We start from the raw sequence: 25,997 nt of genomic DNA on the forward strand, positions 1-25,997 counted from the left end.
TGGAAAATCTGCAATAGTGTGATATCATGCCAGACTGCGTTCATGAATTGCTCCGGTTGTTACTGGCTCCTATTATAAAAACCACCCCACACAGGTTTGTCGTACCAAAATGTACATGGCAATTGTTTCAGACAATAACTTGCCTCTAACATAGAAAACTGTCCAAAGGCATTTATTCAGAAATAGATTGCTTGTCCTCTTACAAACCTGTAGGCAGTCCGATAACCTGTAATTTTGATTTTCAGAGTTTGTCCTTCTTGCACTTCGATCATTTGTGATGCAGGTTCAAAGCGAAACTCCTTCATCATAGGTTTGAAGTAGTACTGACCAGGACTCTGTACACCAATATAGAATACAGATATAAATATTAAATAATTGCATATTGTATGAAAAAATAAAAATCAGTGATTATTTGCATTTTAGTTCTAGTACCGATAGATATGTTTCATCCTATTTCATTAGCAGCTGAAAGTTGTAGCAAATTCATTTATACAAGTACACTTAAAAGGAATGGGTGATAAAGTGGGTTAGATCTTTTTAAAAAAAAATAAGGGTTATTGGATTTGCGAGATAATGATTTTCTCTCTCTGCTAGTTGCAAGAGCCCTAAGTGAAATTAGTCTTGACTCAGTTCTTAATGAGCTTGCAGAACAAAGCTATCCACCATTAGGCAGACAGACTGGCAATGTGAGAAGTGGCAAAAGCATTATTCTGTTGTAGTAATAGGTGCTCTTCTGAGGCTGAAGTAGAAACACTGTCAAGTCAGAGTAAAGGGAGCTTTACTATGCACCTGATCCTTGCTGTGCGTTTTGGAACCTCCTGAGGCTGACTTTGGCAAAAAAAGTGGAAAAGCATTCCATTCCCCAGCAATAGAATGCCTCGTCTAAAAGAACAGAATTAACAGAAAAATCACCAACTATATTTAAAATTGGCTTAAAAAAAACACTTTTTGACAAAGTAAAATAAACTTTACCAGGTTTGCAAAAGTAAGCATGCCATTCTCCTGTGTGAGCAGATTAGAACGGAACTGTCCTCCACTAAGAGACAAAAGAACTCCAGCAAGAGGCTGATGATCTTCAGTTTTTATCTATTCATACAAAACATAATACATATATATATAATTTTAAAGAGGCAATAAAAACAAAATTCACAGCAACACTACTTGTCTTGCAGTAAGTTTTATAACTGTATCCATAATTAAGCATCAATTTACAAGTCTATTCAATTGATGAAACCTATTACCTATAGAAGGATGGCACGGTCGGTTTGTCAATCATCGCATGATTTTAAAATATAAGACCTTACAATTAAACATGAAAACCACCTAAAGAACTTATTTTTATTTTGTATCGGGTGACCCCAAACTGCTTCACAACCACTGAATTACTTTTGGATTTGCAGTCACGAATGAGCCAAGTAGACCGATCGATTTGATAAAAGCTAAAGCCTAGGGCTTCAATGCTAATCCACAAAGGACATAAGGAAATGCATATTTTAACTACTTTTAGTACTTCAGAATTCAAACTTTTAAAAACATGTGCTAACTGCACCCCATCGTTAAATTTAATCCATGTGGTTTTATCTTAAATTAAATCCTGGAAATAGTCAAGTATATTTCTGAAGACTTCTAGAAAAAAAAGTTATGCTTTTGTAGCATTGTTGATGAAGTACAAAAGCCATAAGATCAGCCCTGTCAGTAGTGCTAGTGAACACAGTATATGTAACTGTATGAAACTCTGAAGCCATGTGATCATATTTGTACCATGACTGGTAAACTGCAGCAATAAGTAGTTTCCAAAAATGTTAACTGAAAAAACATAATACGCCAAAATAATGCAGTTTAATTAAAAAGTACAATTTGCACAGTACTTCATATTAAACTTACTTCAAAAGTAACTCCTGCTAACGCAAAAGCTTTAAAATCGCCAACAGTTCCCTCCAATGCAGTCAAAACAAAACCTTCTTTTTGGGCAGTTACAGAATACTCCTGGTCTCTGTGTAATGGTCCAACTCTTGCAAATGCAACAAAAAAGATAGTTATACCACTTTTATACATTCAAACGGCTTAATGGGGGAAGAGGGTGGAGAAAACAGGAAAGAAATGGTATAATAAAAGCAAAATACTGCGAATGCTGGAAATCTGAAATAAAAACAAGAAATGCTGGAACCACTCAGCAGGTCTGGCAGCATCTGTGGAAAGAGAAGCAGAGTTAACGTTTCGGGTCAGTGACCCTTCTTCGGAAAGAAATGGTGCTCTTTGACCACCACCTAAACCCATTCAACTATCACAACTCCAAACAATCCTTTTTATAAACAACCAGCTACTTAATTTCAGCTCTGACCAAGCAGTGCAGTACTTTTACTTCATATTTTGTAGTAAACGGTTATTGAAAACAATGGCTGTATTTTAGAACAAATAATTTGAGTATCGCTGAAAACAGAGACATTTTGTCAAAGCTTTTTGTCTTGCACTCATCAGGAGAAGTTGCAAGAATACCAATGTAAGGGAAAGCAACTAATTTATACTGTATGAGAAGAGGGTGCTGATTGGTTGGCAAGTGGAGTCTGATTGGTAGAGGCGTTGCCATGGAGAATGCACCAGTTTACAGTGACAGTTAACTGCCAAGCTTTGTTTGAAATTTAAACCAGGCAGCTTGACTCTGATTGGTCACGGCATTGCCCTGAGGAATGAACCAGTGAATGGCTGTCACTTATTTTGTTCAGCTGAAACAGGCGCAATGTGTGTACATGTTCTTTGTTTGTAAAGATTTTTTAATGTTGATACAAAAACATTATTTAATAAAACTCCTAGTGCTATGGCATTTGTTGGAAAATTGCTATGTAAGGGATTTCAATTTGGTACTTAATTATGTTGATATTGGCCCTTCAGTATGTTCCCTAAGGTGCAAGGAAACAAATTCCTGTGTGAAATAAGAGGAATTGGTGGCTAGGGAAAGAGAGGCCATTGCAGAAGATTCTCTGGCTATGACTGGACAGGTAACAGTGAAATCAAAGGAGAGCAGCCCCATTCAGGTGGGTGAAGGAGAGATGGTGGAGAATGGTGTGGTCAACCGCGTCAAAGGCTGCAGACAAATCAAGAAGGATGAAGATGGATAATGCACCATGGTTACAGTCACATAGGATGCAACTTTGATAAAGGCCATTTCAGTGCTCTGGAAAGAGCAGAAACATAATTGCAGAGGGTCAAACATGGAGTTACAGAAACAATGGGTGTGGTTTTGGGAGGTAGTTTGCAAGGAGAGAGCTGGCATGAGTAAGTTTTTTTGAAGAGTGGGCAATGACAGTATATTTGAAAGGGATGGAGGAGAGGAAACGCTTAACAGTAATCTGCTAGCGCTGGGCAAGTAAGGGAAGTTGGGCAGTCAGCAGTTTACTGAGATTAAGGTCAATCGAGCCTGAGGTGGGTCTCATGAACAAGATGAACTGAGACAGGGCAGAGTGAGTTAGAAGAGAAACTTTGGAAAGATGTGAGTTCAGAGCAGGGCAGGGAAGGATGCAGCAGAGGCAACTGAATGGATGGTCTCAATCTGAATAACAAAGAAGTCCATGAGCTCCTCGCACTTGCTGTTGGAGGTGAGGGGCAGGGAGAGAAATTTAAGATGGCTGCTAGTGGACAACTAACAGTGTGTGAACATTTATCTAACAGCAATCATAACATGATCGAATTCAATGCTGTATTTGAAAGGGAGAAGTGCAAAAACAGCTAATATTCTAGGATTAGGTACAGCTGACTTCAATGCAAAGCAACAGAGACTGTCCACAGTAAACTGGGTAAATCTGTTAATGGGTAAAATGGCAAAAGATCAGTGGGAAATGTTCAAAGAAGAATTTAATGTGATACAGAACCAGTTTCTACCCCCAAGGGGCAAGAGCTCTACTTGCCAAAAATAAAAGCCATGGATGACTAAAGAGGTAAGAGACAACATAAAACTAAAGGAAAGCGCATACAAAATGCAAAAAATAGCAGAGATCCTGGCAAATGGGAAAGATATAAAGAACAGCAAAGGGCAACAAAACAGATAGCAAGAGGTTTTTTAAAAAAGGGAGTATGACAACAAAATGGCAAGGGATATCAAAATCAACACAATTTTTTTTATAATTAGGAAAAAGCAGGGTCAGGAACAATGTGGACCCTTTGAAAACTGAAACTGGTGACACTGTCAATGAAAATAAGGGTTATGGTGGAAATGCTGAATAATTACTTAATGTAAGTATTTACAGAATAGGTCAACATGCCAACATCCCAAGGAAACCAATATTGAATCATGGACAGGAACCCATCAAGATTAACTTAAGTAAAGCAACAGTATTGAAGAAAATAATGGCACTTAAGAGTGACAAATCCCTAGGACCAGATGGTTTCCATCCCAGGATTTTAAAGGAAGTAAATGAGAACACTGCAGATGCCCTACACCTCTAATCATCCGAAGTTCCCTCAATTTGGGAACTGTTCCTTTAAACTGGAAAATTTTGTACCTCACTCCGCTATTTAAGAAAGGGAAGGAGGGTAAACCAGGGAATTCTAGGCCAGTTAGCCGAATATCTGTTGTCAGGAAATTACTAGCGTCTATAATTAAGGGTAGAGTGACCTTGAAAATTTTCAGTTGTTCAGAAAGAGCCAGCATGTAAAGAGTAGGTCAATCCTGACGAACCTCATTAAATTTTTTGAAGAGGTGACTAAAGCAGTGGCCAGGGGAATGTCTATGGATGTTATTTATATGGACTTCCAGAAGGCAACTGATAAGAGACTATTAGCTAAAGATAAAGCTCATAGAATTGAAAGCAAATTACGGCAGGAAACAGACAGTAGAGATAATAGGCTGGTACTCTAATTGGCAGGATATAACTAGTGGTGCAACACAAGGATCTGTGTTGCGGCCTCAACTAGCCACCCTATTTATTAACGACTTAGAATGAGATAGAAAGCCACATTTCCAAATGTGATGATGACACAGTATTAAGGTGACATTGTAAGCAGTGCAGATGGAAGCATAAAAATACAAAGAAATATTAATAGCTTAAGTGAATGGGCACAGCAAATGGATTTCAATGTAGGCAATTGTGATGTCATCCACGTTAGGACCTAAAAAAACATTAGAACAGGGTACTTTCTAAATGATGAAAAGCTAGAAACAGTGGAGGTCCAAAGAGACTTGGGGGAGTTCAGGTACATAGATCGTTAAAATGTCATGAACAGGTGCAGAAAATAATCAAAAAGGCTAATGGAATGCTGGCCTTACATCTAGAGGACTAGAATACAAGGGCTTTTAAGTCATGCTTCAGTTATGCAAAGCCCTGGTTAGACCACACCTAGAGTACGGTGAGCAGTTTTGGACACCACACCTTAGGAAGGATATACTGGCCTTGAAGGGAGTGCAGTGGAGATTTACCAGAATGATACCTGGACTCCCAAGGAATAAATTATGAGGAGAGATTACACAAAGTAGGGCTGCGCTCCCTGTAATTTAGAAGGTTAAGAAGGGATTTGATTGAAGTTTTCAAGATATTATGGTGAACAGATAGGGTAGATAGAGAGAAACTATTTCCACTGGTTGGGACGTCTAAGACTAGGGGCACTGTCTAAGAATTAGAGCCATACCTTTTAGGACTCAAATTAGAAAACACATCTTCACACAAACTATGGGAGAGGTTTGGAGTTCTTCCACAAATAGCAATTGATGCCACATCAATTGTTAATTTTAAAACTGAGATTGATAGAATTTTGTTAACCAAAGAATGATAAGGGATATTGGGCAAAAGTGGATATATGGAGTTTGGTCGCAGATCAGCCATGATCTCAGTTAATGGTGGAACAGGCATCTCAGTTTATGGCGGAACAGGCTTAAGGGGCTATCTGGCCTACTCCTGTTCCCAAGGAGAAAAGACAACAGGGCTTATCTCTGCATTTCAGGAAATGCAAAAAATGCCATAAAACAAGAACACAATAAAGTTGGGATCTTGAGAGCCAAGGCTCACTTACCTTCTCACACAAGTTTGCTGTATGATTCAAACTTGACAGAGAAATATTACTTCTAGAAATCTCAAAAATAGAATAAGCACTTTCACAAAGTAAGTACAACTTTATATTTTGATTTAGATGGTAGACATTTTTCCAAATAGAAGTATAACTGCTCTAGTCATAGATCCACATTGCCCCCTAGTGCCTCTAAGCCATTTTTTTTCCAGAGCCTTTTCTGTAGGAAAAGCTAAGAATCTAATCAAAGTCTCCTATAGCAATTTCCTGTTGAAAGGATCTCCAATTTTACCTTTATGCCGTTTTTAATCCCCTATACCAACTATTCGAAATCTGCTATCTTGGTCATATCGAAATATTTATCTGCCAGCGTGCATGTGTCCAAATGCTTCAGGGTAAAAAGGATACAACTCTGAGCTTCTGTTTCTATAATGTAACCTGTATACATACTGCCATCAATTTCTTGACTACAAGGGACTGGATCCAGAAGAATGCACAGCTCAACTTTCTTCACAAACTCTAATGCTCACAGAAAGACTGGGATATTACTAAATGAGATGCAGCAAAAAATGTTCTATGCTACTGCAGTATCAACCTGAAATAATCTCCAACTTTATTAAAGTTACCACATTGAAATGTTCCATCAAATTTCTTCAGCTTACCTGTATGACCCCTCTTCATTAGTGAACACAGTGGCAAGTGGTGTCGAGGTTTTCTCAGTGATGATGATCTCTACACCCTCCAATGCTGGGTGTATCTGTCCCTCTAGAAATAGCCCAGCTTTTCCCTGAATCTCTATTAGCTTTCCTGGACAACCATCTGCAATAAAAAACTATCCTTTAATGAGGAAGCAATACATTTTAAATGTGTAATACAAATTTCTGAAGCACTCTGTTGTGCAAAGAATATTCAAAAACACCTTAGCAAACTGCAAATGAAAATATTTACCAAGTCTGTACAAAAAAAACACAAATTTTTCACACTTATGGCTGGATGCAGCATGTAATTTTTGTTGAGGCGACCAACAATCCAATTAGTTTCCTCATCTAGATAATTAAATACTCTGCACATCGAACCAAAAGTTAAAAGATATTTTTAGAAAAGCCAAAAGCATTCAAGTCACCGTAATATTACAGCAGCTCCATTAAAAATTCTGAGAATTAATCATGTCAGAGTCAAGTACTACATGCAGATAGAAATTATATATAACAGTAAACACAATTAGTAGGGTCAAAATGATTACATTAACAGCATGAGCTGAATATACCTAGAATATATCAAATAACATTCTATGCTTCATCTTGAAACATTTCTATAAAATTGATCCAATTTACATGCAGCGTGCAAATTTCAATCCAATGCAGAAAATGATTACAATGGCTGATCATTAATACATGAAGTTGTTCTGAGCTAGTAATAAAACTGAAAGGACTGGGAATTTTTTAATCGCATAAATTGTAGGGGAAAAAAAGTGTCACAGGAGTATACTTAACATAGTAATGTCCAAAAACAAGGCTTTCCAACAAAAATTTTTGCACACTTATTATCAGTTGCAAATGTGATTTATCTGATACACAAAATTATTGCATTCATAGAACTGACTGAAAAGTTTAAATTTTCTTCCCAAATGAAACCAATGATGCACAGTATCACCTCAGAGAAGTTATGTGACTAATCTTGATGCATCCTCTGATTTTACCAATCACAGCTCCAGGGACCCGGGTTCGATTCTGGGTACTGCCTGTGTGGAGTTTGCAAGTTCTCCCCGTGTCTGTGTGGGTTTCCTCCGGGTGCTCCGGTTTCCTCCCACAAGCCAAAAGACTTGCAGGTTGGTAGGTAAATTGGCCATTATAAATTGTCACTAGTATAGGTAGGTGGTAGGGAAATATAGGGACAGGTGGGGATGTTTGGTAGGAATATGGGATTAGTGTAGGATTAGTATAAATGGTTGATGGTCGGCACAGACTCGGTGGGCCGAAGGGCCTGTTTCAGTGCTGTATCTCTAATCAAAAAATCTAATCACACTCTAGGGGAAGTGTGTCAATAAAAAAATCTTTGCTTAAAAATGTCAAGTACAAGACAAAAGGACTTTAGATCAATAGAAATCCTAACTTTCTAATTAATTACTTCTAATCCTAAAATAAATCCACTGCTTCGGGTAATGTTTCTTCTTGTTCCATCAGCACTGAGCCTTTTTCTTTACTAGACTTGATGTACCTTGAATTTTGTCTAAAATATTACACAAGTCATTATTTAAGATACTATTATAAATGATGAAACTTATTCTAAAAGGCGCATGAAATTAACTAGAACATAAATGTGTCCAAACTAATGCGAGTCATTTCCAGTCCATGAACCTTGGCAATTCAGTCTTCAAGGTCAAGGCATCTCAAGTCCATTTGTATTTTTTCTTGCCAGATTATTACATTTGAAATTTGCAGGCTTGGAGTATTGAAATGAGCTGATCTCAGCACCACTGCCCAAATGTTAGATAAATGCTAAATCAGAACAGCAAAAGCTGTTTGTAGTCGTGTGCAAATTAATATACACACAGATTTAAACCTGTGAAGATAAAAAGCTTGGACAGCAACTAGAATTACATTACACTTGGAGATGCTGTTGTATATCCTGGCTTTTAATTCATTCAAATGCGAAAGAGAATTTCCCAAAAGACTGATTTCTTCCAGTAGTCAGATCCCGATCTTTTGTTTGTAATGTTCATAACTCATTGTTTCATTTGTATCTCTAGTTTTTGAAATTATAAATTTCTTGCTCACAAATCATAAATGTTTTCTTTATTGTTTTCCTCTGCCAGCTTGGGAGGCAGCAGGTGGCCTGGTCCTCAGATCTTTCTAAAGGTAAATTATGGTGCTTTTGCAACAGTTTCTTTTACTCCACCCTGCTCCACTTCTTTTAAGTGAAGACCGAACACTCCTGAACCACCATATTCAGCCAGCAGCCTATGAGAACTGGCAAATCTCAGCAATGAAGACTTACAATTCCAAATGTCAGCTGAAGGCAAACATATAAATTCATTCTGCTGCTAAATATGCCAGGCTTCCAACAGAATTTTAAAATCAATTCTTTGGCTATGCTGAGTTTAACATATATCCTGAGAGACTGGAAAATAGCTACCATATTCACAATGCTGGAGGAATCTAACAATTAACATGCCTTTAGTAATTAATCTGGGTATTCAAAATTGAGGAGTGAATTAAATGAGTGCAAAATATTCAAAATTGCACAATTTTTTCATGTGCAGTGTTTAGGTCTTCAAGCTAAGTAAAAGGTTACCTCCAGTAACAATAGCCTCCACTGATGGAGGGTAGAAGAGAAGTTCCTTCGATGAGGGTGTGACTGCAATCTTTTCTCCAGCTCTACCAGAAAAAGCAAAACAATTATATAATAGGATAAGCATTACTAACAAAAGTCTATCTATCAAAAGCATCGATATATCTAAAATAACGTGCATTAAACATGAAAACTTGGTGATATTTAGTACTGTAAAACTAAAACTGTCAAACAAGAGAGCATAGTAAAATTAATGTTAGAAAATGAAAATACTGCAGAGGAAGTAAAACGTGTGTCAAATTTTAAATGAAAAAGTTAAACATGATCAAACTCTGTGGGGACAGAATAATATGGGGATATTTAAGGTGAAATAATTAATCAATCATGTACTACTAACAAACTAACCTCGGAGCTGCAGAGACAGCTTATCAGAATAGACTTCATAGTTTCAGAGCTGCACAGACAGCTTATCAGTAGAAGTAGACTAACAAGCAAAAACTAACAGGACAGCTGCAAGCTGCTTCATAGTAGCCTATTGTATAGCAATCACCCTAACGGTCCAAGGAGATAGGGGGGGGATGAGAAACTGCTAGAGGAGAAGGTGACAAGGCAGTACCCCAATCAGGCCATGACACCAAGAAACTGCAGAGTTTGTAAACCAATTGGGAACATAAAGGGGGTGTCACTGATTTGTATGAAGAACTATAAGAAAGGCTTGATTTCCCTGCTCAGGCAGGAGAGGAGAGAAGAACCCAGGTGTTGTTGTTTGCTTTGCTGATGATGTAACCAAGAAGTACTGCAATAAAGTTTCTTAAAGCTACAGTCGGACTTCGTCTCTCTGTGTGTAACTAATGGGATCCAACAAACTCCAAGATCGACTGCAAAATGTGGTTTAAATGCATTTCAAACCAGGTTACTCAGGAAGATTAGTGTTCAATGATAGAATGAGGAATAGCCCAAAAACAAATCCCCTCTACATGACATTGAAATGAGTGGAGAGTATATACAGAGACATATTCACAAACCTAACTCCCACGAAGAACACCTTTTGTAACATTATGGAAAATGGTCTGTCAAATCAGATTTTCAGTTTTTGTGAATGGAAAGCAGTTTCCAGTGGCATTCCACAGGGCTCAGTGTTGGGTCCCTTATGGACTTAAATATGGGAGGCACGATTCGGAAATTTGATGATGACACAAAAATTGGCTGTGTAGTTGATAGTGAAGAGGATAACTGTAGACTCCAGAATGATATCAGTGGTTTGGTTGAGTGGGTGGAAAAGTGGCAAATGGAGGCATATGGAATGCTTTCCTTTATTGGCCTAGGTACAGAATACAAAAGCAGGGATGTAATGCTGAACTGTATAAAATGCTAGTTAGGCCACAGCTGGAGTATTGCTTACAGTTCTGGTTACCACATTATAGGAAGAACATAATTGCTCTGGAGAGTACAGAGGAGATTTACAAGAATGTTGCCAGGGCTTGAAACTTGCAGCAATGAGGAAAGATTGGATCGGCTAGGGTTGTTTTCCTTAAAACAGAGGAGGCTGATGGGTGACTTAATTGAGATGTACAAAATTGAGGGGCCTCGATCGAGAAGACAGGAAGGACCTGCTTCCCCTAGCAGAGAGGACAATTACCAGAGGGCACAGATTTAAGGTGATTGGTAGAAGGATTAGAGGGGACATGAGGAAAAGCATATTCACCCAGAGGGTGATGGGTGTCTGGAATTCACTGCCCGGAACAGTGGTGGAGGCAGAAACCCTCAACTCATTTAAAAGGTACCCGGATATGCACCTGAAGTGCTATAACCTGCAAGGCTACGGACCAGGTGCTGGAAGGTGGGATTAGACTGGGCGGCTAGGTTTTTCGGCCGGCGCAGACACAATGGGTTGAATGGACTCCTTCTGTGCTGTAATTTTCTATGGTTGAGAGACGAGTTAAAAATATAATCTATTTTTTAACCATATGGACTACATCAAACGTATAACTATTGAAAATATTTAAATGTTTTACAAAACTATAAAAATACATCAGGCAGCAGGATTAAGTAGCCAAGAAGGTAATGAGTAAATCCCACATCAATTTGGTCAACGTGTGACAAAATGTTTTGAAGTTACAGCAGCAAATAAGCCTTTGATCAAGCGGAGAATATTTATAGAGATACTGACATTATTAGCTTTCTTGTTTTGAATGCAATCCAGAAGGAAAAAAGGTCACTTTTCCAGTTCCGGAAAGAATCCAAAAACATTTTTTTTTATAAAGCCAAGACTGTTTCTTAAGGCAACTTAATAGTATTGAGATTAATGAATGGAACGCATCTAAGGAATTTAGTTACAATCTAAGAGGTTTACCTTAATAAAGTGCCAAAATGGTGCTCATGAAGCACAGCATAACCTACATCATCCCACTTCTAGTGGAGAAGGAAGAACTAATGCCTGTAATATTTACTGTAAAAAGGATCAAGTCACTGTAAATTTCTTTTCTAAAAATTGTAACAGGAATCAGGTAACTTTCTTGATCAATTTTACATTTTCAAATGTAAAAGATCAAATACAACTGCTTTTTCTGGTGCTTTAAAGAGCTGTATTTAATCTACAAAAATACTAAATAACTTGCTTATATATTTACACTGCTTCTCTTCAGCAAGCGTGGATCATTTATTACCATGTGGCCCTACCTTGCCCAGTACGAAAACTCATAAACAAAAGGTCCCTCAAGCTCTTCCACAATTTCCTGGGCAGGAGGCTCTCCTTCCACTTCTTTTTGGCCCTTTTTTTCACGCTCTAGTCTACGTGCCTCTATTTCTACCAGCTGCTGCTCCTGCCGCTGCTCCTGAAGCGACTTCAGAGGTCCTAAGACTAAAGCAGGTTCACTATCAATAGAAGACCTAGGGAAGAGAAGGAAGAAGCACAATGAAGTAAACAGAAAATATCAGCAATTAAAATTATTTCAAAGTAGCACAGTATTCAGAGTCCCTGTGCACAATAGCAAGATTTACTGAAGATCCTTAGCATCTCCAATGATTGCAAAGCCAGAGCAGTTTCAACACCCAAAGGCTTCCCCACTCAGCAGCACTTAAAGTTTAATCAGGAGCAAGTGTGAGGAGTTCCTCCAGTCAAGTGGCAGTTCTATTCCCTCTCCACCCACTTGACTGAAAGATGCTACAAACTTGTGCAGTAACCAACTGGTCTTCTCATCAAGAAGTACTCTGCAGTGCTCATATATGCACAAATTACAATTAGCCTGAATTAAAAGATCTATTATCAGAGTGCATGGTGTCTCAAAGACCATGTAACTGCTTCTTGTGCTGTCACGCAGGGTAAGTGGCACAGCATCAGTATCAATACAGAATTTCAACTATCCTAATATTAAACAGGGATTAATTCAAAGCAAAAGGTATAGAGTGCAGAATTATGTCAGCTGTGGCTCAGTTGGTAGCTCTCTCGCCGCTGAGGCACAGGCTCCCAGTTCAAGTCCCACTCCAGAGCTTGAGCACAAAAATCAATGCTGACATTTGTTACAACTGAGGCGGGAGGCGTGCACTGTTAATTCAGTTGCAATTCTCCACGGCTCACAGCATATCAATAGATTTTCCCACCTACTGAAGAACAGCCAATTACACACTCTATTTGTCCCCCAGAATAAAGCACACCAACCAAGTTTCTGATGAAGGGTCACTGACCTGAAACATTAACTCTGCTTCTCTCTCCACAGATGCTGCCAGACTTGCTCAGTATTTCCAATATTTTTTGTTTTTATTTCAGATTTCCAGCATCTGCAGTATTTTGCTTTTGTTAACCAAGTTTCTTTGATCGATTACAACATTAACTATTTATTATAAAAGAAAGATTTAACCAATAATGAGAGAACTCTATATCCGAAAAGCTCCTTACTTCCCTATCCCTCATGCACACATAAATACATACAAAAAAACCTGTCAACCAGGGAAAAGGATTTTTGGTTTACAGTTGTTTCATAGGAATGAAAGGAATTGTTGTCACGTTCTGGTAGGAGGTTCTTCGGTTTGGTGACTTGTCCCAGAGTCAAATAATCAGATGCCACTCGAAGTCTCTCCAGGCGAGGTTGATGAACAATGTTTGATGGGTAGACGTTCAAGGCAATTCAACTGCAGCAGGCTTCACATAGGTCGATCAGGGGTGCAGCAACAAGTCTTCTTAGGTTTTGCAGCATCAGGATAGCAGTAGAGGATTTCTTCAGATTTCAGGATTTCTTAAAACACAGAAGGCAACAGGAACCACACTTGATGCAGGGATTCTTCAGAGACAGGAGGCAATAGGAATCCGCCACCTTTGAAATACAAGATTCCTTCTCAAGAGATGCAGGATTCCTTTAGAGAGAGGTAACACTTTTCCTGGGTCTTTCGATCGCCAGGCAGGTCAAAGCCAAATTTTAAAGAGTCCAAAGTGAAAGCAACCTTCCTGAACAGGTCACATATCCAAACAAAGAGTCTCCCTTGTCAATCAAAAAGTAGCTCTGTTGCTGGTTTCCTTGAAATTGCCTGCTTTCCTGTCCTTGTGTACACGTTAAGCACCCATAAAGTTCAGCTTTTGTTCTGAACTTCCTTTCAAAACATTCAAGAATTTCAACTATTTGCAGGTGTCTCAATGTCCACTGAAATCCTGTTTTTTTTTTAAAACACACAGAATCTTAAGTTTTTAATTTTAAAAAAACAAAAATCTTGCAACACCTCGACCCTTGGTGAAATGAAACGCCATTTTTGAATGCGTTTCATTACAATATAAAACAGAAGTTGAAAACATTTTAAACACATTTTTGCACTCATGTTCCCATTCACTCTACTTAGAGAGAGAGAGAGAGATACAGCACTGAAACAGGTCCTTCGGCCCATCGATTCTGTGCCGACCATCAACCACCCATTTATACTAATTCTACATTAATCCCATATTCCCTACCACATCCCCACCTTCCCTCAATTCTCCTGCCACCTACCTACACTAGGGGCAATTTACAATGTCAAATTTACCTATCAACCTACAAGTCTTTGGCTGTGGGGGGAAACCAGAGCACCCGGTGGAAACCCACGCGGTCACAGGGAGAACTTGCAAACTCCACACAGACAGTACCCAGAACCGAACCCGGGTCACTGGAGCTGTGAGACTGCGGTGCTAACCACTGCGCCGCCCTACCACTGCGCCACCCTTGTGGTTCATATAGTTTTGCTTTGCACCATCTTTACTCATGTAACTCAACAAAGTTAAATTTGGGACAAAGCATTTGCGATAACATTGTTTTTTCCTGAAATGTGTACAATCTTTAAGGCTGTAACAGTAAACTCCATCGGAATATTCTGGCATTTTGGGTTTTAAACGTTTCCACAAATGTTAATGGATTATGGTCAGTATATATTAGTGCTTCTTTGCAGTCGTGGCGAACATATACTTCAAAATGTTTAAGAGCCAATAATAGGCCTAATATTTATTTTTCCATGGTGGAATACTTGTTTTGGTGGCGATTCAGTTTTTTTGGAAAAGTACCCCATTGGTTTTTCTATGCCCGTTTCGTCATCTTGTAATAGGACTGCACCGACTCCCAGGTCATTAACATCAATAGCTACCTTGAAGGGTGTAGTCAAATTTGGAGCAGCCAACACTGGGTTCATTAGTCAAAATTACCTTTCGCTTTTCAAAAGATGCCTGGCATTCCCCTGACCACATTACTTTGGTTTTCTTTATCTGTAGCAAATCTGTTAGTGGAGCAACTACAGTATTGAAATTTGGTACAAACTTTCTGAAGAAACCACACATCCTCCAAAACCTCATGATTTCAAGCTTAGTCTTAGGATAGGGAACTCCAGCAAAGCTTGCACTTTTGCCATTCTTGGCAACATTTGTCCTTGACCCACTATATGCCTGAGGTAGGTCACTCTTGCTTTTGTGAATTCGCTTTTTGCCAGATTTACCACTAAATCAGCTACTTGTATTTTTTTTTTAATAAACAGTTTCTAGCTGTTTTAAGTGCTCCTTCCAAGTGTTACTGTATATTAGCACATCATTAAGATACAGTACACAGTTGGGAACACTGGCTACCACCCGATTCATTAGTCTCTGAAAAGCGGCTGGAGCATCTTTTAGCCCGAATGGCATCACTCAGCACTGGTAAACACTGTTTGGTGTAACAAAAGCTGATATTTCTTCAGCTCGGGGTGTTAAAGGAATTTGCCAGTATCCCTTTAACAAATCTATCTTTCTAAGAAATATGGCACTGCCTACTCTGTCAATACAGTCTTCCAAGTGAGGAATTGGGTAGGAATCTGCCTTTGATACTGCATTGACTTTTCTGTAGGCTCTGTAAAGTCGGGTTGATCCATCAGGTTTAGGCTCTCATACTATTGGGGAGCACCAGCTGCTCTGACTAGGTTCAATTAAGTTGTTTTCCAGCATTTATTGGATTTCTGCTTTTACTTGGGCCTGTTTGTCTGGACTTAAGCAGTAAGGATGCTGTTTTACAGGAACAGATTCCCTTACATCCACATCATGTGTGGCGAAATTGTACATCCTGGCTTATCCCTACAGACTATTTTAAAAGCTGTGAGTAACCTTGTTAGGTCTAAGTACAAAATCATGTTGTCCAACTTTCCCAGTCATTTGGTGTTAGCTAACCGGAGGTTCAATCTGAGAATTGTCTAGGCCTCCTTCTGCCTCATCCTCACTACCCCTTTCATTCTTAATTGTCCCTATTACCTGACATACCTGTACTGGTTTATCCTCCTCCCTGCGATAATATTGCTTTAACATATTGATATGACACAGCCGATTATTTTTCCAGCGATCTGGGGTGTCAATCAGATAATTTACCTTACCAACTCTTTTGACCACTTTATATGGACCACTGAACCGTGCTTTTAATGGTTCACCCTGTAAAGGAAATAATACTAATACTTCATCCGCTGGTTGAAATGTTCGGGTCTTTGCATTTTTGTCTGCCTATTTTATCATGGTGCTTTGGGATGCTTTAAGGTGTTCCTGAGCCACATTGCAAGCTTTCACAAGCCTTTCCCAGATATATAGTCTAGCACAGAAGATTCATTTCTCTGTTCTAAGAACCTGTCTTTGATTAATTATAGAGGACTTCTTATCTCATGTCCGAAAACCAATTCGAAAGGACTAAAACCTGTAGATTCATTTAGTGAATCTCTAGTGGCAAATAAAAGTAAGTCTAGTCCTTTATCCTAATTATGGGAATATTCATGACAGTATGCCCTAATCATTGTTGAGAGTTTGATGGTACCTTTCTAAAGCTCTCTGCGTCTGTGGATGATATGCTGAAGATTTTAACTGTTTGATACCCAGATTACCCATGACTTCTTGAAATATCTTACGCATAAAATTAGAACCTTAATCCGACTGAACTTCAACTGGTAGTCCACATCGCGTAAAGAATTGGGTTAACTTCTTTACTGCTACCTTAGCAGTAATGGTCCTCAAGGGAATGGCCTCTGGAAATCGAGTAGCCATATACATGACAGTGAGTATATATTGGTGTCCCGCCTTTGTTTTTAGTAAGGGTCCTACACAGTCTACCAATACCCTACTAAATGGTTCCTCAATAACTGGTATGAGAATTAGAGGTGCCGGTTTTATGGCAGGTTACGGTTTTCTCACCATCCGGCATTTATGCATGTTTTACAAAACTGCACCACGTCCTTTTTAAGGCCTGGCCAGTAATAATGTTGACTTATATGTGATTTGATCTTCCAGATCCCCATATGTCCTGCTATAGGAATGTAATGTGCTAACCTTAATAATTCCCAGCGATATTTAGGTGGTACCACTACCTGTCGAACAAGCGTCCAGTCTTGGTCCACAGCTCTATGAAGGGTCTCCGTTTTCTCATCAGAACCCCGTTTCCAACATAATAGCCTTCTAGAACTCCTTTTGCCTCAGCTTCAGTCAGAGCTGAATGTGCTATTTTATGTAACGCTGGATTAGCTTGGGCTGTGATTAAAGAAGATTTATTAAACATCTCATTTGAATTATCCAAATCCCCAAGGGAAGTTTCAGATATTCAGCTATCTGTCTGTGGTGCCAATTTTACCTCCGACAATGGAACTTGTTTAACCATTGCTCAGGTTACTAGATATAAAGGAAATATTCCTAGAACTTGTCCCTGTAAATGTTCGGTTTCTTTAACTTCACTTGGTTTCTCTGTGACTACGGGAGAAACTGATACTTTTGCTTTGGCCAAATCATTCCCTAGGAGTAGGACAATTCGCTCTACCGGCAAACTATGGACAACTCCGACAGTTACTGTCCCAGACATTAGGTCACGCTTTAGATGCACTCGATACAAAGGTATGGGTATATACTCCCCGTTAATACCATTAACTAAAACTTTAGCATTCAGTGCGCTCTCTGGTGCAAGAGTGTTTAGGTTGCTCCTGTATCCCCAAGTATAACTATAGGTTTGCTTACCTCACTTGAGGGATAAGGAGTTACTTTTCCTTCCGACAAAAATTCCCTATAACTTTCGGGTATCTTATTCTCAACCCCTACACGCACTTTAGTTTTAGCATATGGTTTTACACCCGTCATCAAAGCTACAGCCTGATCTGCTGTACTCTCCGTTAAAGCCCCTTTCTCTGCATTAGCTTTGTGTACCCCAGTAAGTCCCATGGGTTTACCTCGCAACTTCCAGCATTCCAAACAAAGATGTTCCACCTTGTGACAATAACACTTTGGCTTGCAGACCTCACTTCTACCCTCAGCACCTTCCTTTCTGGCCTGAGGAGGGGATCCTGGGGCATTCCCAGCTGTTTCTTCTTGTCCCTGGCTATTTGCCCTCCTTTCCCTCTCCCACCTTCTATCCTTGTTGGCTTTGTGGGGGCGACGGACAAAGGGTTTTGGCTTATTCACAAGCTCAAAATGATCAGCGATTTCTGCTGCATGTCTGGCTTTTGAAACCTTTTGGTTCTCTACCTAAGTTCACACTACTGGGGAGATTGAACTTTTAAACTCTTCCAAGATAATCAGTTGTCTAAGGTTTTCATACGTGGCTTCCATCTTTACTGCCCATACCCAACCATCAAAATTAATTTGCTTCACCCTCTCAAATGCTACAAAAGACTGCACAGCCAATCTCCGGAGGTTCCAAAATGTCTGTCAGTAAGCTTCAGGGACTAACTCACATGCAGCGAAAATAGCCTTTTTTGCCATCTCAATGTACAGAAGCTTCTTCAGAAAGCATGGTATAATCTTCATCAGCTCTGCCCACCAATCTGCTTTGCATAAGCAGTGTCCAGCTTTCCTTTGGCCATTTCATTTGTTAGGCTAATTTTTCCAAAAGAAATGAAAAATGCCTCTACGTCCCTTTCCTCAAACTTAGGGAGAGCTTGAATGAATTTAAACAGCTTTTCGCTGGGTCCTGGGCCGATTCAGATTCTTCCTGCCCAAAATTTTCCCTGGAGTTAAGATCATTCTTTTGCCTTAGCTCCATCTCTCTCAATTTGAATTCCTTTGCCTCTCTTTCACTTTCTCGCTGAAATGCGCTCTCTTTGTCCATTTCCTCTTTTTCCAATTCAAGTTTTCTCAATTCTTTTTCAGCCTCAGGTTTTTTCATTGGTAACTGAATTTTAGCTAATTCCATTGCATCACTCTCGGACTTACTATCTTCTTTCAATTTCAAATGTTGGGCTATTACTTCAATTACCTCTCCTTTTTTAGCACCTGATTTCAATTCTAACCCCAAATGTGCTGCCAATTCTTTTAGTTTATTCTTGGTTAAAGTTTCCATGTCATTGAGAGACACATTCTCCTTTCCCAGAAAAGCTGCAGTAACTGCTAATGCCATTCTGATGGTGTCGACTTTACCCTATTGCACAAGAAACCAGGTTCTTTTATTTTTCTCTTTCAATTTATCATTACTCCCCTTACAATTAACATTATCGGCGTTGGATTTGATCCCGGATGAGCCACCAATTAATATGTTATGACCGAGGCGGGTGGAGTGCACTGTTAACTCAGTCCCACTTCTCCACAGGTCACAGCATATCAATAAGTTTTCCCACCTATCGAAAAACAGCCAATTACACACTCTATTTGTCCCCCAGAATAAAGCACACCAACCAGGTTTCTTTAATCAACAATTAACTATTTATTGTAAAAACAAGTCAATAATGAGATAACTATAAAAGAGCTCCTTATTTCCCTCACCCTTATGCACACATACATATATACATTCAAAAAAACGGTTAACCGGGGGAAAAAGGATTTTTGGTTTACAGTTGTTTCATAGGAATGAAAGGACTAATAAAATAACTTAGATTGTCATGTTCTGGTAGGAGGTTCTTCAGTTTGGTGACTTGTCCCAGAGTCGAATAGTCAGATGCCACTCGAAGTCTCTCCAGGTGAGGTTGATGAACAATGTGTGATGGGTAGACGTTTAAGACAATTTAACTGTAGCAGGCTTCACATAGGTTTATCAGGGGTGCAGCAACAAGTCTTCTTAGGTTTTGCAGCATCAGGATAGCAGTAGAGGATTTCTTCAGATTTCAGGATTTCTTAAAACACAGAAGGCAACAGGAACCACACTTGATGCAGGGATTCTTCAGAGACAGGAGGCAATAGGAATCTGTCACCCTTGAAATACAGGATTTCTTCTCAAGAGATGCAGGATTCCTTTACAGAGAGAGGTAACACTTTTTCTGGGTCTTCTGATCGCCAGGCAGGTCAAAGCCAAATTTCAAATGCCTGCTCTTTGTCCAACTCACTGGCTTTTTAAAGGGTTCAAAGTGAAAGCAACCTTCCTGAACAGGTCTCATGTCCAGACATAGTGTCCATGATCATTCAAAAAGTAGCTCTGAGGTGGTCACCCGTTGCTGGTTTCCTTGAAATTGCCTGCTTTCCTGTCCTTGTGCACCCATAAAGTTCAGCTTTTTTGAACTTCCTTTCAAAACATTCAAGAATTTCAATTATTTGTAGGTGCCTCAATTTCCACTGACATCATGTTCCTGTTTTTTTTTTTAAATACCCAGAATCTTAAGTTTTTAATACAAAAAAAACCTTGTAGCACACTTCAGTGCAGTACTGAGAAAGTACTGCACTGTTGGAGGTGCCGTGTTTTGGATGAGACGTTAAACCAAGGCCCCATCTGCCTGCTTGGGTGGATGTAAAAGGTTCCATGGTATTATTTTGAAGAGCAGGGAAGTTATCCCCAGTGTCCTGGCCAATATTTATCCCTCAATCAACATCACAAAGACAGATTATCTGGTCATCATCACACTGATGTTTGTAGGAGTTTGCTGTGCGCAAATTGGCTGCCACATTTACTACATTAGAAGTGATTACACTTCAAAAGTACTTCATTGGCTTTAACGCACTTTGAAACATCCAGTGATTATGAAATGCATTATATAGATACAAGTCTTCCTTTTTTTGTTAAGAAATCTTAAATTACATTCAGGAGAACTTTTTTTAGCCAGTACATAGCAAGCCCAACAAGAGGCAGTTCTGGGCTTAGTTTTAGGGAAAGAAGGTGGGCAGCTGGAAGGGGCATCAATAGGAGAGATAGGATTAATTCATGACCTCATAGTGATGCACCCCGAGGCAGCAGTGATCATAATGTGATAGAATTTTTTACATTCAGCTTGAGGGAGAGAACAGTCTTGTATTTTAAACTTAAATAAGGGCAAATTATGAGGGCATGAAAGCAGAGATAGCAAAAGTGAACTGGCAAAGTAGGTTAAGGGATAGGTCAATAGAGATGCAGTGGCAAACATTTCAGGGGATATTTCAGAATACACTCCAACAAGAAAGAAAAATTCCAAGGGGGAGACCCGCCATCCGTGGTTAACTAAAAAAGCTAAAGATATAAAACTTAAAGAAAAAGCGTATAATTGTGCAAAGATGACTGGCAGGTCAGAAGATTGGACAGAATATAAAAAACAGCAAAGAACAACTACAAGATTAATGAGGGAAAAATTAGAGTATGACAGAAAGCTGGCTAGAAATATAAAGCCAGATAGTAAGAGCTTTTATAGATATTTAAGAAAAGTTAATAAGTGAGCATTGGTCCTGTAGAAAGTGAGTCTGGGCAATTAATAAAAGAAAATAAGATGGCAGTTGAATTGAACAGGTATTTTTCATTGGTCTTTACCATTGAGGATAAAAGTAACATGCCAGAAATAGCTGTAAATCAGGAAATGGAAGGGAGGGAGGAACTCAAGAAAATTACATCACCAGGGAAGTATTACTGAGAAAATTGTTGGACGTGCGGGCTGACAAGTCCCCAGGTCCTGATGGACTTCATCCTAGGGTGTTAAAAGAAGTGGCTAGTGGGATAGTTGATGCATTGGTTTTAATTTCCCAAAATTCCCCAGATTCGCAGAAGGTTCCTTAGATTGGAAAATAGCCAAAGTAACTCCTTTATTCAAAAAGGGAGAGAGACAGAAAGCAGAAAACTACAGGCCATTAGCTTAACATTTTTCATAGGGAAAATGCCAGCAGCTATTATTAAAGACATTATAGCAGGGCACTTAGAAAAATTCAATGTAATCAGACAGAGTCAACATGGTTTTGTGAAAGGGAAATCATGTTTAACAATTTATTGGAGTTCTTTGAAGAAGTAACATGTGTTGTGGATAAAGGGGAACCGGTGGATGTACTGTACATAGATTTCCAGAAGGCATTTGATAAGGTGCCACATCAAAGGTTACTGCGGAAAATAAAAGCTCATGGTGTATTAGAAGATTGGCTAGCTAACAGGGAAGAGAGAGCAGGCATAAATGGGTCAATTTCTGGTTGGCAAATGTAACGAGTGGTGTGCCACAGGGATCAGTGCTTGGGCCTCGACTTTTTACAATTTATATAAATGACTTGGATAAAGGGACCGAAGGTGTGGTTGCTAAATTTGCTGATGAGACAAAGGTAGGCAGGAAAGTAAGTTGTGAAGACATAAGGAGGCTGCAAAGGGGTATAGATAGGTTAAGTGAGTGGGCAAAGATCTGGCAAATGGAGTATAATGTGGGAAAATGTGAAATTGTTCATTTTGGCAAGAAGAATAACAAAGCATATTATCTAAATGGTGAGAGATTGCAGGGCTCTGAGATGCAGAGGGATCTGGGTGTCCTAGTGCATGCGTCGCAAAAGGTTAGTATGCAGGTACAGCAAACAATTAGGAAAGCTAATAGAATGTTATCGTTTGAGAGAGGAACTGAATACAAAAGTAGGGAGGTTATGCTTGTTATACAGGCATTGGTGAGACCACATCTGGAGTACTGTGTATATTAATGGTCTCCTTATTTAAGGAAGGATATAAATGCGTTAGCAGTTCAGAAAAGGTTTACTAGACTAATACCTGGAATGGGCAGGTTGTCTTATGAGGAAAGGTTCGGCAGGCTAGGCTTGTATCCACTGGAGATTAGAACAGTAAGAGGTGACTTGATTGAAACATATAAGATCCTGAGGGGTCTTGACAGGGTGTAAGTGGAAAGGGTGTTTCCCCTTGTGGGAGAATCTAGAACTAGGGGTCACCCATTTAAGACAGATGAGGAGAAAATTTTTCTCTCAGGGTCGTGAGTCTTTGAAACTCGCTTCCTCAAAAGGTGGTGGAAGCAGAGTCTTTGAATATTTTTAAGGTAGAGGTAGATAGACAGTTGAGAAGGAAGGGGGTGAAAGGTTACTGGGTGTAGGCAGGAATGTGGAGTTGAGATTACAATCAGATCAGCCATGATCTTGTTGAATGGCAGAGCAGGCTCGAGGGGTCAAGTGACCTACTCCTGCTCTTAATTCGTATGTTCATATGAGAGCATTTTAGTGGTAGTGATCATAATTCAGTTAGATTTTGAATAGTTATGGAAAAAGATAAAGATAGACAAAGAGTAAAAGTTTTAAACTGGGGAAAGGCCAATTTTACTACGCTGAGAAGTGATTTGGCAAAAAGTGGGCCGGAAACAGCTACTTGAAGGTAAATTAGCATCAGAGCAGTCGGAGACATTCAGGGAGGAGATAAAGAGGGTTCAGAGCAAGTATATTTGTATACAGAAAAAGGGTGGGACTCAAAAATCTAGACCCCCTGGATGTCAAAGAGCAAAGAGAAAGTATAAGGCCAAAAAAGAAAGCTTCTGTCAGCTGCCAAGAGCTCAGTACTGCAGAAAGCAGGAGGATGGTAAGCGGGGCAAGACAACGGCATGGTTCTTAATGAATACTTTGCCTCTGTTTTCACAAAAGAGAGGAAACGAAGCAGACATTGTCGTTCAGGAGAACGATCCTTAGCATCTTCCAAACCCGTCATTTCTACCACCTAGAAGGACAAGGGCAGCAGATGATTGGGACCACCACCTGCAAGTTCTCCTCCAAGTCACACATCATCCTGACTTGGAACTATATCGTCGTTCCTTCACTGTCGCTGGGTCAAAATCCTGGAACTCCCTTCCTAACAGCACTGTGGGTGTACCTACCCCACATGGACTGCAGCGGTTCAAGAAGGCTGCTCACCACCCTCTTCTCAAGGGCAATTACGGATGGGCAATAAATGCTGGCCTGGCCAGCGACGCCCACATCCCATGAATGAATAAAAAAATGATATGGCTACTCTAGTTCACCTTCAGGTCAATGGTAACCCCCAGGATGTTGATAGTGGGGATTCAGCCCAAGCCTGCATATTGTCCAGGTCTTGCTGCATTTCTACACAGACTGCTTCAGTATCTGAGGAGTCATGAATGGTGCTGAACATTGTGCAATCATCAGCGAACATCCCCATTTCTGACCTTATGATTGAAGGAAGGTCATTGATGAAGCAGCTGAAGATGGTTGAGCCTAGGACACTACTCTGAGGAACTCCTGCAGTGATGCCCTGGAGCTGGATGACTGACCTCCAACAACCTCAACCATCTTACTTTGCGCTAGGTATGACTCCAACCAACAGAGTTTTCCCCCCCGATTCCCATTGATTCCAGTTTTACTAGGGCTCCTCGATGCCATACTCGGTCAAATGCTGCCTTGATGTCAAGGGTAGTCACTCTCACCTCATCTCAAGTTCAGCTCTTTTGTCCATGTTTGAACCAAGGCTGTAATGAGGTTAGGCGCTGAGTGGCCTTGGCGGAATCCAAACTGAGCATCACTGAGCAGGTTACTGCTAAGCAAGTGCAGTTTGATAGCGTTGTCGACGACCCCTTCCATCACTTTACTGATGATCAAGAGTAGACTGATGGAGCGGTAATTGGCCAGGTTGGATTTGTCCTGCTTTTTGTGTACAGGACATACCTGGGCAATTTTCCAGATTGTTGGGTAAATACCAGTGCTGTAGCTGTACTGGAACAGCTTGGCTAGGGGTGCAGCAAGTTCTGGAGCACAGGTCTTCAGTACTATTGCCGGAGTGTTGTCACAGCCCGTCGCCTTTGCAGTATCCAGTGCCTTCAATCTTTGTATCCTAGGCTGCTAAGAGAAGCAAGGAAAGAAATAGCAGAGGATCTGGCAATCATTTTCCAATCCTCTCTGGCTACGGGAGTGGTACTGGAGGACTGCTGACATTGTACAATTGTTTAAAAAGTGAGGAAGGGATAGATTGAGTAATTACAAGTCAGTCAACCTAACCTCAGTGGTGGGAAAATTACTGGAGAATATTCTGAGGGACAGTATAAATCATCATTTAGAAAGGCACGAATTGAACAAGGACAGTCAGCAAAGACTTGTTAAGAAAAGCCAATGTCTAACGTGACTGATTTTTGGAGGAGGTAACAAGGAGGGTGGATGTGGGTAGCACTTTTGATATAGTCTACATGGATTTTAGCAAGGCTTTTGATAAGGTCCCATATGGCAGACTGGTCAGAAAATTAAAAGCTCATGGGATTCAAGGGAAAGTGGCAAGCTGGATCCAAAATTGGCAAGAAGCAATGGGTATTTTTGTGACTGGAAGGCTGTTTCCACTGGGGTTCCACAGGACTCAATACTGGGTCCCTTGCTGTTCATGGTATAGATAAATGATTTAGAGTTAAATGTAGGGGGCATGATTAAGAAGCTTGCAGATGATTTAAGAAAATTGGCCATGTGGTTGATAGTGAGGAAGAAAGCTGTAGACTGCAGGAAGATAGCAATGGACTAGTCAGGTGGACAGAAAATGGCAAATGGAATTCAATCCTGAAAATTGGCCAGGTAATGCAATTGGGGAGGGCAAACAAGGGAAAGGAATATACAATAAATGGTAGATTCTGAGAAGTGTAGAGGAACAGAAGGACCTTGAAGTGCATGTCCACAGATTCCTCAAGGTAGGACAGGTAGATAAGGTGGTTAAGGGGGCATACGGGATACTTTGCCTTATTGGCCTGGACACAGAGTCTAAGAGCAAAGGAGGTTATTCTAGAACTGTATCGAACACTAGTTAGACCACAGCTAGAGTAATGCACATTACAGGAAGGACATGACTGCACTAAAAAGGGTACAGCAGAGATTTATGAGGATGTTATCAGGAATGGAGAATTTTAGTTATGAAGAAAGATTGGGTAGGCTGGGGTTGTTTTATTTGCAACAGAGGCGACTGAAGAGAGATTTAATTGAGGTGTATAAAATTATGAGGGGCCTAGATAGACTCGAGGGGAAAGACCTGCTTCCGTTAGCTGCAAGGTCAATAACTCAGGGGAACAGATTTAAGGTAATTGGTAGAAAAATGAGAGAGAAGTTGAGGAACAATATTTTCACCTAGAGGGTGGTAGGGGGTCTGGAACTCACTGCCTGCAAG

The 25,997-nt window shown here is 39.9% G+C and overlaps 1 protein-coding gene across 1 annotated transcript in view; it reads right to left on the reverse strand.

Annotated features, from left to right (window-relative positions):
* The window catches only part of nomo (nodal modulator), a 104,501-nt gene that overhangs the window by 20,564 nt on the left and 57,940 nt on the right, over positions 1-25,997 (reverse strand). Inside the window, exons 19-24 of the mRNA XM_068056210.1 lie at positions 11,965-12,174; positions 9,289-9,371; positions 6,657-6,813; positions 1,885-2,011; positions 973-1,086; positions 208-335 (exon numbers count right to left, since the gene is read on the reverse strand). Coding sequence (XP_067912311.1) covers positions 208-335; positions 973-1,086; positions 1,885-2,011; positions 6,657-6,813; positions 9,289-9,371; positions 11,965-12,174 — 819 coding nt within the window. The remainder of the gene's footprint in view (positions 1-207; positions 336-972; positions 1,087-1,884; positions 2,012-6,656; positions 6,814-9,288; positions 9,372-11,964; positions 12,175-25,997) is intronic.

The sequence above is a fragment of the Heterodontus francisci genome, chromosome 24 (assembly GCF_036365525.1).
Source record: "Heterodontus francisci isolate sHetFra1 chromosome 24, sHetFra1.hap1, whole genome shotgun sequence".
Taxonomy (NCBI): Eukaryota; Metazoa; Chordata; class Chondrichthyes; order Heterodontiformes; family Heterodontidae; genus Heterodontus; species Heterodontus francisci.